This window comes from Epinephelus fuscoguttatus, linkage group LG18 (genome assembly GCF_011397635.1).
Source record: "Epinephelus fuscoguttatus linkage group LG18, E.fuscoguttatus.final_Chr_v1".
Lineage (NCBI taxonomy): Eukaryota > Metazoa > Chordata > Actinopteri > Perciformes > Serranidae > Epinephelus > Epinephelus fuscoguttatus.
The window spans coordinates 28905438-28920303 of record NC_064769.1 but is presented as its reverse complement, the minus strand read 5'-3'; the positions used below and the strand labels follow the sequence as shown (position 1 = coordinate 28920303).

Here is a 14866-nt window from a genome sequence, read left to right as displayed (position 1 = left end):
TGAACAAATGGATGGATTTAGATGAAACTGTACAGACTTATATGATCCCCACAGGATCATATAATAGCACAAATAATAATGATGTTGTACCTAGTGCCATCATCAGGTCAAACTACTTTGATTTATGACCAAATAACTGTAAAACTAAAGGTGATTAAAGACACAGAGTCAAGACTTGGTTATGTATTTTTTTAATTCAGCTGATGCAATTCTCTGAATGAGCTGACAGGGAGGATCACACAAGACAGATGTCCAGCATGTCATTTCATATTTCCAAAAAATGATAATTTGTACAAAACAAGTAAAGTAACAATGATCAGTCTCAGCCAGCTAAGGCAATCATATGGAATGATGATATGACAATCTAGATATATAAAAAACAAACAAAAAACAAAACAAAACAATGAATATTAAACACCAGGCCAGAATTGCAAACCCGTGGCTGAAATGCTTTAACGTTTATCCATGTGATTGAGATTAGGACTGAAGAAATACTTTACCCACAAAATGACTTGTGTCACAACAACAATTTTATGGGAAATTTCTAAATTTTTGATTCTCCTTTTACTATGGAGGCATGCAGGTTTTTTTTCTACAAATTCAATAAATACAAAGTGATCATTTTGTGGGTGAAGTATTCATTTAAGTCCATTTCTTTCCTGTTAAATAGCAGTGGCCCGCTATAGCCCTGTGAAACACTCCCAGGCCCTCAGATTCTCCACAGCTGAGAGTTTGGTATAAACAAGAAAATTAAGATTTGGTGTTTTCCAGCTGCAGAGCTGCTGTTTTGTCTGAGCCGCTATGCTACGCTCTTCGCACAAACTCCCTGAGATCTCACTCGAATGAATCCTCTCCTCCCTGCAGACCGCACACGGCACCGCTCATCACTCCCTGCTGAGCAACTCTGGGACATAAACATCAAATCCTGATTCAGCTGAGAAGGTACAAGGCTTGCTTCTTTTCCCTGGACCCAAGCACTTCTCAGATTGAGTGAAGCAGAAACTCAGGTCGACAGCAATTACTCAGTGTTAACTGGCTGGTAATAGGCGCTTTTTTTTTCCTCCAACAGAAGCTCTGCAGGGCCTGGGTACTACTCTTGCGCTTTACAGCCGAACTTATGCATGATCTTTACAGTACAGCGAAAGAAATACAGTATTGTTGTGAGAGAGAATAGGTGGATATGAAAGCTTGGGCTGCTTCAGTCTTTGGTTTGCGTGAGATTGATAGAAAGAGAGAGAATATCTTTAAACACTCGACATTTCTATTGCTAAAAAAGTAATAAGTCTAATGTAGCACAAAGAAATCTCATGACAATGCGGTAAACTCTCAAACACTGTGAGCACAAAGTGTATTAAAGCAGCGGCAATGTTTTTGTTATAAACGAGGGAAAATAGTTGCCTTATAATCAGACTGAATCACCATTTTGTTTCACCTCATTTTTCAGTCTGCCATTGTCTTTATGAAGCCAGTTTTTGTTCTGAAGCCTAATAAAGATATACGACTGAAACACTTTTTGACAACAGTGTGCAGGAGTTTAAAAGAATAAGGCTGGCGTTCTTGTCATTTTCTTATCGTCAATAAATCGAATCAAAAGAGCAAAACCAACAATGCTTTAGTCCGTCCCTTCCTAAAACAGCTGGGCACTGTTATACTGAGCCAACGTTTCTCAAACAGGAGTAAATACCCCATTCGTTGGGGACTATTTTCAGTTGTGGATTAATACACAGTTGTCATTGTTGGTTTTGATGTCTTCATGGATTTACCCTTAAACACTCTACAAAGTCTCGCTTTAATGCTAAACTACAGAACTGACCAACATACTGTGGCAACAGCAGCATCAGTGCCCATGTGTATATTATCAATGCATCATACCTGAGACGTAAAAAACCCAAAACATACAATTACATGAAACTGTAAAAAAACAATAAACAAGGTTTTGTATTCTAACAAACTGAGGAAATTTGGTCTTGCTGTTGACATCAAGTACACACAACAGAATATGACTGTCCCCCTCTACTGTTTTGGGTCTATAAAATAAAACTTGACCAGCACCTTGAGAAAAGTGACACATCTGAGGTCACTTACAGTACTAAACTTACAGTGAGAAGGTTTACTGGCCTGGTCACATATGGCCAATGGGACCACAGTAGCTGTGTCCCCATGCAGAACACATTGTTAGAAGAATATTTCACCCACAAAATGATCATTTGTATGTCAGTTATTCAACTAGTGTTACAGTGAATACTTACAGGAAACTTTATTTTTCTCACATCTCCATGGTCAACGAATAATCCAAAATCAGACTAAATTCTTGTTGAATTAGAGTAAAAAGGGGGCCGTGTTTAACAACAGCACAACTATATCAAAAGGTCAGGTTAAATAACTGCCACACAAGCAATGCAGTGTAATCTAAGTCTCATTTATCCAGTCGTATGCTGAGCACATCCCATACAGACAGACCTTTCCGATGAGGAACTGTACTACAACTGAAATGTGCTCTCTTTAAAGCCAGACTCTACTGAAATAAAAGTATTTTTTTGTAATCCAAGGGTGCGTTCTGAATTGCATACTTTTTCTTTTTACATTTAGTAGGTACTGCAGCTGCCCTTAAAAAGTACGTACTGTTGCAAGCAGTTTGAACACAATCAGGACATATTACCTCCTCATAATATTACGCCCTGAACTTTGATCCTCTTACTCATATACTATGGAGACAAAAACTAAACGCCGTTCACCAAGCTCGCCAGAGATGGAGTTCAACCCGGAAAGTTCTGATGCTGTTATTCTGCAAAGCAGTAACTAGTCTAAAATATTCACCATAGTAAAATGACATAGGTTATATATATATTTCATACATATGCAATTAATATTCCTATTATTACTAACTGACTGATCATCAGTCATCTTAATGCGCTGTCATCCATCACTGCGATTCCTGACAGTGGATGTGACGTCTCTGTGCAGAGGATTGTGGGTCAGAATAGCCAGAAAAGCATGCTGGCTTGCATACTGTGAAATCGGACTGGATGTCGAAGAAAAACCTGGAATTTTTGGCAGACTGCATTTGACATATTATGTATCGGGACATACTAAATCTTTCTCTGGCATACTATATAGTATGGTGGTATGGGTATTGGAATGCTCAGCAAGTCTACTAGTACGCTCAGAACTTTCCACATATTTTCTCTTTAGCCTTACTATTTAAAACACTTTCACATACAAGTGGCCCATAAACAGTCTCACACACATGCTTACCCAAGTGCTTTGAATAGTAAGTTTTTAGCAAAAATGCATGTGTTTGGGAAGTACTGAGCATATTACTGGATTGATGAAATCTGGTTTATAATGCACGTGTTGTGTGAGAGTCTGTAAACAGATGTTTTGATATAGTTATACTATTGTTAAACACGGCCCCCTTTCACTTCAATTCATCAAGAATTTTCTCTTTTTTTTTTTGGATTCTTCCTCTGTGAAGGGATGCGAGAAAACCAAAGTCTGCATCACAAATTAGACATAACACAGGATAAGCAACTGATATACAAATGATCATTTTGTGGGTGAATTATTCCTTTAAGAAGTCAGTAAGGACAGTCTGGCTTTTATATACACAATGAACAGGCTATTACAGAAGCCCAAAATACATAACGAAAATCAAACAGAGAAAAAAACATTGTATATAAAAGGATAAAAAACCCCATACATTTTTAAATTATTCAATACAAGGTAAACGTCTCTGTAAACAAAATTGACTTCTCCATGAAAAAAAAAGCCTTGTGTCCTCTCAAATTCATGAATACGGAGTCACTCAACTCGAGAGATCAAATCCCCCAAAACAAGAGGAAAAGGAAGTGACATCTTCAGAAACTGGAAGAGATGCTCCTGTTGTCCTCTGGGCGTCCATGATTTGAACAGAGGTTTGTGTCCTGGATCTGTGGGTGTTCTGGGACGGCACCGCTTTCTCGCACCTCTAGCTGAAACACACAGGCCCCACAGTGAAGCCAAACTGGTGTGTGAAGTTTCCGCCTCCCATTACTGCTACGTCTCTCAGAGGAAGCAGATGGAGGTCCTCAAACTCAAACACAGATTCCCGGGCTCCAGAAACAGTCTCCTCTCCAGGCTGACACAGGAAACACAATACATATATTCACATATATTTAACAGTCAGGAATCATTATGTTTTCATGTGACAATACTTTAGCATAACTTGTTAGGTTTTGTCTCAACAAAAGAACAGCAGCAGGATAACCTGTACTTCCCTAAGTCTCCCAAGGGCACTATGAAAAGGGACATTTCACCTACCACGCAGTCTTTCAGTGCTCCGAGGTAACTTTGCTTCCTTGTGTCAGTGAGGAATTTGACTTCTCTGTCTGTCTGCCCCAGTCTGTGTCCTGGGTGGCAGGAGTAGGTCATGTTCTGGAAGGCCGTGCTGCTGTGCAACCTCAGAAAACGCATCTGGACCACATTTGCACCTGGATAGTAAAACTGGTGAGAAAGGAATAAGAATGTAAAGTATTAACAGAGTCAGCTGGCATGAAGAAACTGTGACAATATTAAAGGATAATTGCGGTGTTTTCCAACCTGGATCCTATTTTCTCGTGTTTTTGTGTTTAAGTGACTAATGGGAACAACAATTTTTGAAAGTAGTCCCATATTGAGAGCGCAGCAGCTGGCAGTGGTGAAACAGGCTACAATGTAATCACATGGGGCATTTGTGCATCATCACTTTGTGTCCACTGAAAGTGCTTGTTTTTGCCACTAACGAGATTATTATTCTAAGTGTCTGACAACATTATGGAAAGAAGCTCTGCAGAGACAGATGTCTTTGTTTAAGAGTAGGATCCCTTTTCTTTAACCAGAAACAGCCCTGAAGTTCGTACTTGTACTCGTCGTCCTCCGCTTATCCGGGTCCGGGACGCGGGGGCAGCAGCCTCAGCAAAGAAGCCCAGACAGTCCTCTCCCCAGCCACTTCCGTCAGCTCTTCCGCAGGAACCCCGAGGCGTTCCCAGGCCAGCCGGGTGATATAATCCCTCCAGCGTGTCCTGAGGCGGCCCCGAGGTCTCCTACCGGTTGGACATGCCCGAAACACCTCCCAAGGGAGGCGTCCGGAAGGCATCCTTACCAGATGCCCGAACCACCTCAACTGGCTCCTCTTGATGTGGAGGAGCAGCGGCTCTACTCCGAGTCCCTCCCGGATGTCTGAGCTCCTTACCCTATCTCTAAGGCTGAGCCCAGCCACCCTGCGGAGGAAACTCATTTCTGCCCCTTGTACTTGCGATCTCATTCTTTTGGTCACTACCCAGAGCTCGTGACCATAGGTGAGGGTTGGAACGTAGATCGACCGGTAAATTGAGAGCTTCGCTTTCCTGGCCCTGAAGTTGCCATCAGCAGATCCACCAGACTCCATTTAAATAAACAGTAATTTTAGTGTGTATAGAGAGAGCATATTTCCACATCTAAATGGGTGAATTAAGGGTTTATCTCAACCAAACCAGAGGTGGTGCATGTCTAAGCAGTAGAAAGACAAACTAAGACAGGTTTTGTGACTTTTATTTTGTTTCTGTTGACTCTACATGAAGAGTTTTCTATGATGATAAAATTTATCTTTATTTAAATGGAGTCTGGTGGGTTTGGTGACAGTGATTTCATGGGTGTTTCTGGTTAACAAAATGGATCTTACTTGTTAACGAAAAGGTCCATCTCTGTAGGGATTGTTTACATAATGTTGTCAGACACTTAAAATAACAAAAATAACAATCTGAGCCTGTCAGTGTCAAAAACAAGCACTTTTAGTGAATGTACACAGTCGATATGCACATGCCCCAAGCTGTTCCACTCCAAAAATTTTTGTTCCCATTAGTCACTTGGACACAAAAACAAGGAAAAATACGTTCCAGGTTGGAAAATACCAAAGTTACTTTTAACGGTAAAAGCAAACATCGCTAAAATTAGTCTCATTAATCAGACACTTAATCTAGTGACAGAAAACAACACAGGAACATCATTGTAGAAAATTATATTTTCTATTGTGACAAGTATCTCCAGTTTTGTTTATATTATTTAAATGTGAAAGGTGTCGCCTGCAGCCATTTAGCCTCATTAGCTCATTGTTTTATGGTGAACATATAATTTCAATATGCAAGAGTCCGGGTTTTCAGATTGCTGTGGATTTCCACTGCCCCCAAGTGTCCAATAATATTAATTAACAGGGTTTAATGAATATACTAAACTGTGATTTGACATCAAGTGGCAACCCCCAGGACAGAAAAATGGAGCCAACATGGAAGTGCCAAAAATTGTAATTTGAGGCTGGCTCCAGAAGCCAGTCAATCCCCACAGACCCCCATGTTAAAATGCCTGACTTTACAGCCTTGTACAAAAAACTATTTTGTTCTCTATAGCTCATATCCCTGTTCATGACAACTGTATAGGTGTAAATTGTTATATAACTCACCTGTTTACATTTTATTAAGGCTTAAAGACAAGACTTAAGGGCAGGGCTTCTTTGAGTGACAGGCTGTCTGCTGATAGTGTCCTTAGTCAGATCCACCCCTCGCTCCACCACAGTGCCGAACCTCCCCCCAAATATGGTCACCCCTGACTCCAGAGGGAGTCATGGGAGTCCACGAACCAACAGGTGACATCATTGTAGTATGTGCATTATTTTTGCAGTCTTTGTTTGAGATCCAGCATTTAGTTTTGGTCCCTTCAAGAGGAGTCACTCACCTGAAAGCCCTGCTCCAGCCTGCTAAGCCACTCAAAAGATCCTTCTTCCGAAAATTCTTCCATCCAGGCTTTCATAGGAAACTGCAGACAGAGAAAAGAAGGCACGTATTTCCACACCTGAATGTAAGTCCGGCTGTCTTGTAACAAACTTCTCAAGGTCAACATTGTTCAGTCAGCGGCTGGTGAACTCTGGATTAGCATGCAGCTCGAGTAGGAACCAGAGGTAAAGTGGCTACCTGGGTGAGCTATGCATTCACTTCACGCTACCCGAGACCAAATTCATATTATTCTCTGGATGAGCAAGTCAATTTTTTATGGAGTTTTGATTCTATTAGAGGTGAGAGGTGCATTTTGTGTTTTGATGCAGACTGCAGGAGAGAAAAGGACAATAATAACAACAATAATAACGTCTGTGTCCTGATCGTCCTTTGAATGAATGTATTGTCTTGATTAGCCACGCATTGCTCCCTTCCTTCCCACAGGGAAGAATAATTTTTCATGCATGAAGCTTAGTGTTGCTGGGCAATTAATAGGACAAATTTTTAACCTTTATCTACTCAGGATGGACTCTTGAGATCTAAATCTTCTTAAACAGAGAGTACTCACCAACGTTACAGCACGATGTTAAAGCGAGACTAAAGCCTCTTTCCCACTGGACAAAATTGTATGTAAAAGATTATATGTTTTGTAATCACTAGAATTTATATGTTTTATCATAATGCTCTGAAATCATATTTATGGAAATTTTGTAGTGAGTTCTGGAAACTGTAGGGTGAAAGAATCTGTGTGTGTGTGTGTGTGTGTGTCCCAGACTGCTGATCTCAGCAACAAAGTCAGTGAATCAAATAATTTCACAAGTGACACTGTAGGAATCAAGTCTACGCCATCACTACCAAAGTGTGAGCAGACTGACAGCGAATTGCGAGTCAGGTCATACAACATGAATAAGTGAAGATAGCGGGCAGGCCATTGATCCAGAGGTGCAATTTCCTGTGGCCTTTCTCAGGTGATGTCTTTATACCTGAGAGTCTTGAGGATGAAGGCAGGTCTGTTTTGATGTGGGAGAGAAGCTGCAGTAGGCCAGCAGAGCGTCCGCTGTGCTGCCCTGGTTGGGGTCAATGTAATACATTCCTGCAGAGAAAGGTTAGCGAGAGTTCAATGAGATCCATGAGGGATGGAATTGTTGGGCTTCACAAGGAGAGAAGGAGCTGAGCAACACTAGGAACACAACCACTCTACCGTACTGGACTGTACCAAAGGTGTATTATGTTCAATCTAAAATTATCAAACTGAGTTTTTCTGTGGCTAAAATTATAAATGTTAGCAGGAAAATGTATTTTGTCGGCATGTCCTGTCTGATGCAGACATGCAGAAAGGACAATGTCCAGAACTCCAGCCAGCTTTGTGATTCCCAAAATAATTCAATATGGATTCACTGTTATTTCATTGTTTTGGGAACCTACCGCTGCTGTATTCAGGGTGACAGAGCCAGAGCTCCAGACAGGTGGTGGCAGGATGCTCCTTGCTGCCGTCAGGAGGATCCACCAGCAGCCGGAGCTCCTGTTGCAGAGAATCTAGCAGAGTTTGGATCAGAGGGTAGTTGGGCTTATCGGACACATACATCAGGTCCTAGACAGGGGGGAGAAAAAAAAAATATTGTAGTACAGTCACAACACATTTTAAATGCTTACATGATAACATAAAATTCCAGCCCTACATTTAACAAAATACTTCAACACTGAAGACACAAACAACTTGCCTTGAGTTGAGTTAGCGTCATGTTCAGTGACTGTCCCGGGGGTCCTGGGACCCCTGGTGGACCCTAAAACACAAGGAAGATGCATATGTTGGGTACAACACTACAAATCACTACAACAGCACTAAAAAAATATCAATATAAGAATCCAGTTGTTATCCACCACAAGAGATAGAACTATGAAGTGAATAAAGTCTCACACTATGCTCCAATTGTAAAAATCTTATATTCATCAAACAACTGAGTGGTGAGGCAATGAGATGACAGTGGTTTATTTCTTAAGCTGTTTCACATTTTGACAGTTTTCCTAAATCAAACAATGTGGTGTTCAACAAAGTAAGTCATGACCAGGTTACTCAAGATAATCCACAGACCTTGTTGTGAGCAGTTTCATGAAAGGGAATTATTTTCTTTCTACCGAACTACACCTGCCAACTGTATCATTACACAGAAGGAAGCATGTACAACTTCTAGTTGATACTTCCGATTCAATATAACATTGATTAGCAGTCACAGTCTGTTTTTTCCACCATTTTATTTCATTTTTTGTAAGTCTTGTACTTATCTTTTTTTTTGTTTTAAGATTTTTTTTTTCAGGGCTTTTTGCCTTTAATGGACAGAGACAGGGTGAAATGGGGAGAGAGGAAGTGGGGGGATGACATGCAGAGAGGGTCGCAAGCCGGGGTCGAACCTGCGATCGCTGCGGCGGCGATGAATCCTTTGTATGTGGGGCGCTGGCACTATCCACTATGCTACCGACGCCCCTCTTGTGCCCATCTTACTCCTATTGTTACTCTGTGAGGCACTGCAGCTCCTTGAAAACACTCTTTTACATTTTTATTTTCTGCCACAAATTTTATGCACTATTGTTATAAAACTGGTTCCAGTGAGCTAAGATGAGAAGGACGCCATTAATGTTTACATCTTGTGCTGTCATGAGCATGAGCCTCTCAATTGTAGATGCACTCTTCCTTCTGCACTGTTATATAGTTGGTGGGTGTAGTTTGATAGAAAGAAAACAGTTCCTACATGAAGCTGCTCACAACAAGGTCTGTGGATTATCTTGATTAACCAGGTCATGATTTCTGGAAAGAGACACTGCTGTTGAGTTTTTCAAATGAATTTTTTGGCGCTTTGAGCACCACAAGCTGAGTTCCAACTAGTTCTACTGGAGAGAAGGCAGACATCTCTACAGCTGCTCACACCAAAACAATCTAGACTGATAAATAGCACTACAGGTAAGAGGAAAAATATGCCTTTTTCAATTTGGGTCGCCTTGAGCTGAAGAAGAAGAACTCAGGCAAACCCAGGCAAGTAATAAACAGATCCAATTGTCAGACACAACATAAAGTATGCAGCCTGAACGTACTCAGGCGTACTATAAGCGGAGCGGACTCCACGAGGAATGTCCGCAGTCATTCGGGCTTTCATAGTCGAGCGCACTTCCGTGTTGTAGTTTCCTGTAAAAATGTCCGTGAAAAATCCCCGCGATGTGAAAAATACATGCCGAGCAGTCACTAGTGCGTGGAGCGGAGTCCGCGCGATCGTAAAATCTGAGCTTTGCGCGCACAGGGCTTGCGGACATCTGCTTTGAGTACGCGCGGACCTCTGCGGAGTCCATTGCGCCTACGTTCTGCCCGAGTATGTTCGGGCCTTAATCTAATATTTATTGAGCTTATCAGGCATTGTCAATCTATACACATTTGTATAAATCTATACAATTTGGATGTGCTTTATATTAATATGATAAGCACATTGCAACCACTCAAACTCTTATTTACAGTTTGTTTTATCCTATGCAACAGACTGCTGTGAACTCACTGGAAGCCCCCTCCTGCCCGACACACCAGGGAAACCTTGGTATCCTTTCAAACCCTGCAGGGAAAAGAAAATGTGATAAGCACAACATACAATTCAGCGCTGTTCCGTACAACAATACCCCACCATTAACTATAAAAACACATTGATATGGAAATGAAGATGGCTGGAAAATCTCATTACATTCTAACACCAGCTCCAAAGTGTGACAGCTTTATGATTATATGTGCCATCAACACACAACCGGAGCGATCCTAATGTTAAAAACCCTGCGGGGCATTCAGCGCTTCAGATAAGGGTGAGTGAGAGTTGAGGAGAGTTTGATCTGTCAGGACGAGAATGCTTGAGTTGATGATATCATACCTTTAATCCAAACAAACCCTGCAACAGAGGAGAGAACAGGGGAGGAAAAGGGCATTAGTAGGTTTTTTTCCACGGTGAAGTACATTTATCGACAGAGAGCTCCCGAGTGCTTTTATCTGCTGCATTAAGAACCTATCAGACACAGCTTCGCAGATTTTATAACCAAAGTCAATGGAATCCCCCCCCCCCCCCAAAAAAAAAGACACAGTGAGCTGAACACAATCATGATGTGTTGGTGAACTGTGAATGATTCAACAGACTGGCAGCTGAAGCAAAGATTATTTGGCTGACAGATAACAGTCTGCATGAGTTAATCTTACAAAACAATAACATTTCCATCACACGTTCCAGTTTTGTGCTCGCTCCATTTTTCAGACACAATCTGGAGAAAGAAAAATCTGAGTGACAGATGAACTGCTTGAATTCAAACTATAAAATATCCAAGACAACAAGTAAAACATGTATAGCCTGAATAAACTTTGTACATCTGAAGGGAGTTTCAGAGACAGTTGGAAGGTTCTTTCCACAAAACAAAGCAACAACATAAACAACATGAAAGCCAAACTCAAAAACAAAATGCCAGTTACAAACCCAGTTCAAGAGCCAGCAACAAAAGAAAGCACAATGAATAAAATATGTTACATAAACTACTTGCAAAGTGAAGTAAAAGATTTCAGACGTCACCCTGATTTCTGACATGAAACTTACAGGCATTCCTGGCATCCCCGGTGCTCCCCTCGGTCCTGATAGACCAATATTTCCCTACAAGAGATACAGAGAGAGAGGAAGGTGCACATTTGTCAAAGCTAGACATCATTAAAACATATTTAAATTAGGGCTGCATGATTATGGCTAAAATGATCATAACAACGCTTATTTTGATCAATATTCAGATCATGATTATTTATCAGGAGTATTCACTGATTTAAAGTCAAACACAGTCTCAGTGGGTGTTGGCCTCCACCAGGGTTGTTTGTGATTTTCATGGACAGGATCTTGACTTGCACCGGGGGGGAGGAAGAGATCCAGTTTGAGGTCCTCAGAATTGCATCTCTGCTTTTTGCAGATGATGTGGTTCTATTGGCTTCATCACACCGTGACCTCCAGCAGGCACTGGGGTGGTTTTGCAGCCAAGTGTGAGGTGGTCAGGATTGAGAGTCAGCACCTCCAAATCTGAGGCCATGGTTCTCTGCCGGAAAATGGTGGATTTCCCCCTCTGGGTTGGGAGAGAGTTACTGCCTCAAGCGAGGGAGTTCAAGTGTCTCAGGGTATTGTTCACGGGTGAGGGTAGAATGCAGTGTGAGATGAATCAGGTGCTGCGCCGGACTGTCATGGTGAAGAGGAGCTGAGCTGGAAGGCACAGCTTTCGATGAACTGGTCCATCTACGTCCCAACCCTCACCTATGGTCATGAGCTCTGGGTAGTGACTGAAAGAATGAGATCGCGAACACAAGCAGCCAAAATGAGTTTCCTCTGAAGGGTGTCTGGGCTCAGCCTTAGAGATAGGGTGAGGAGCTCGGACATCTGGAGGGAGCCTGGAGTAGGGCCGCTGGGGACGTAGGGCACGTCAAAAGGGATCAGTTGAGGTGGTTCGGGCATCTGATCAGGATGCCTCCTGGGTGCCTCCCGCTGAAGGTGTTTCAGGCACGTCCCAGTAGTAGGAGGCCCCGGAGCAGACCCAGAATACACTGGAGGAATTACATATCTCGTCTGGCCTGGGAACACCTTGGGGTCCCCCGGGAGGAATGGGAAAGTGTTGCTGGGGAGAGGGACGTCTGGTGTGCTTTTCTTGGCCTGCTGGCCCCACGACCTGGCCACAGATAAGCGGATGAAAATGGATGGATGGATCCACTGATTTGAGGGACAAAATAATTTTACTGCACTTTCATACTGAAATAAACAGAACACTGCTTTTACTTCTAGGTTGTGCCACATTCCTGCTAATGTACAAATCACTGCATCAAAATAAGACTCAAGATAAGGTTTTTCTTCATCTGACTTCAGTCCATTTCCAAGAAGCAAATTACTAATTAAAGTGTTTGTTGGACACTATCTTTGGCTAAATAGAATGTCATTGCATTGGTTATTTTAGTCCATTTTGGGGGCTGGGTGGATACAGTGACGTGCTGTACGGCATTGCTGGATTTTTGAGTTGACACTGGACAAGGATGGGGATTCAGTGAGGTTTTGTTTGGAACATTATTCTTCTTGGCCCTCATGAATTGATGGTATTGCAGTTTGTAGTGTTTTTTTTTTTTTTTTAGATAGGTGAACAAGTCAGTTGTATTGCTTTGCAGCTCAGACACAAGTCTCACTCTCTGATTCCGAAATATTTCGTTTCGTTTCAAGGGACGAGCTCTTCACCTTCTGCTCCAGACATTTTATTTTCGTTACACTTGTCTGCTTTGTTGTATATTACCTTTTATTCTGGATGGCATGGTGTGTGCAGAGGCAGGACAGCTCCCCAAAAAGGGAGTTGGCTGTTAGTTTAAGAAGTGCTTGATATACAGAGCATGCATTTTAAATGTCAGTATCACAGTTGATTATGTTTACTAAATTGTGGTAAGCCAAAATCATGATCAAGATTACTATTCGATTAATTGTGCAGCCCTAATTCAAATGTAGTAAACATTAAAGCTTGAAAACACAAGTGCGAAGATAAGAAGGTACCTGCTCTCCCTTTGTGCCCACTGGACCAGGAAACCCAACAGCACCACGAATACCCTATGAAAAATCAGTAAATTCATTAATTGATTAAAAAAAAAAAAGGACAGACATACTGTTTCCAATGACTTACCCACAAGGAAACTCAAAAAACATCCATAAGAGGAATATATAGAGTCTAACCATAGACTGTATAAAAGAATATTCTACCAAACCTTCAATTATGGTCAAATACGTTCACCCTAGTTTCAGTAAATCTCTTCTTGGGCTTTGCAAGAAGCCTTGTTGTAGAGATAACAGATTGTTAAGCAGGCCTTTAGAATTAGGATAGCAACATGTGCCTCTAGATGCTGAGGGATAGCATAAGGAAGGACATTTTAACAACTGTCTACAAATAACAGTCAGACATTTAACATTCCATCCTGGTACAACTTTCTCTCGGTTAAAAATGAATCAAAACCTTTTTTTTTGGATCATCAATCATGCAACTAAAACAGCAGGCACCTCCTCCAAGACTGAGCCAATTTGATGTAAAACAACTTTCATTACAAAGGGACCTTCACATCCCCTTTATAACTCATTCCAACTCCCCCTGTCAGGATAATGTTTTAAAAACCCTCTGGACAAGACTAATACATTTTTAAATCATTCACACCTGTTATCCCAATGATAAACAGGCAGTGAAGGACATGCTGTGTTTGGACTTTGTCATTTATTTTTGGGTTACTGTTCTTCACTGTACGTTGGTGTGGGAAACTACAGTGTGTGAGGGAAGTGCGGGCACGTCCCATCGGTAGGAGGCCCTGGGGCAGACCCAGAACACGCTGGAGGGATTACATATCTCATCTGGCCTGGGAGGAGCTGGAAAGTGTTGCTGGGGAGAGGAACGTCTGGGGTGCTTTGCTTGGCCTGCTTCCCCCGCAAACCGAGCCCCGGATAAGCGGATGAAAATAGATCGATAAAAAACATATAGTATGTGATGGAGTGAGAATTTTATGAAATTAAATTGTATTGAATATGTATTGAAAATGTCACTATTCCAAATCCTCGAGCGTGGTTACTCTATTTACTTTTGCTAAATAAAGCTAAGTGCACATATTCCTTTAAAGCTGGAGTGCAGAACATTTGTCTCCCCCCTCTGGCAGTGGAAGTAATTTCATAAACACTGTGTATGTGTGTTTATGACATATGCCTGCAGGTGAGCTTGCTGCATCTTTTTTTTTTTTTTTTACTTTAATCCTTTCTTTGCAGGGTGAATTCCTTTTTAATCTGGAGCATCCACTCCAGAAACCTTTCTTTAAACGCTTCTCTGCCATAGCTTCCACCATACTCCTAGCTGCTGCTCCGTTGCTATGGTCCCCCCATCCCTTTTCTTGAAAGAATATTTATTTCAAATTGTCAACATACATATTATCAGAAGAAAGCATCAGAATCACACACATACAGGTAAAGCAAAATGGAAAAAAAAAAAAAAAAATAAATAAATAAATAATCTCTTCCCCTATTCGCTCTGCCTGCTTGACATAAAACGCATCAACTCCG

At 41.6% G+C, this 14866-nt stretch overlaps 1 protein-coding gene across 1 annotated transcript in view; it reads right to left on the bottom strand.

The window, feature by feature from the left end:
• Positions 1-234: 234 nt before the first annotated feature.
• si:ch211-196i2.1 (collagen alpha-2(I) chain) overlaps positions 235-14866 on the bottom strand; it is a 148300-nt gene continuing 133668 nt past the window's right edge. The window contains exons 59-68 of the mRNA XM_049604679.1: positions 13331-13384; positions 11369-11422; positions 10661-10678; positions 10301-10354; positions 8483-8545; positions 8187-8352; positions 7745-7854; positions 6724-6804; positions 4300-4482; positions 235-4117 (exon numbers count right to left, since the gene is read on the bottom strand). Of these exons, the coding sequence (XP_049460636.1) occupies positions 3968-4117; positions 4300-4482; positions 6724-6804; positions 7745-7854; positions 8187-8352; positions 8483-8545; positions 10301-10354; positions 10661-10678; positions 11369-11422; positions 13331-13384 (933 nt within the window). The 3' untranslated portion in view covers positions 235-3967. The remainder of the gene's footprint in view (positions 4118-4299; positions 4483-6723; positions 6805-7744; positions 7855-8186; positions 8353-8482; positions 8546-10300; positions 10355-10660; positions 10679-11368; positions 11423-13330; positions 13385-14866) is intronic.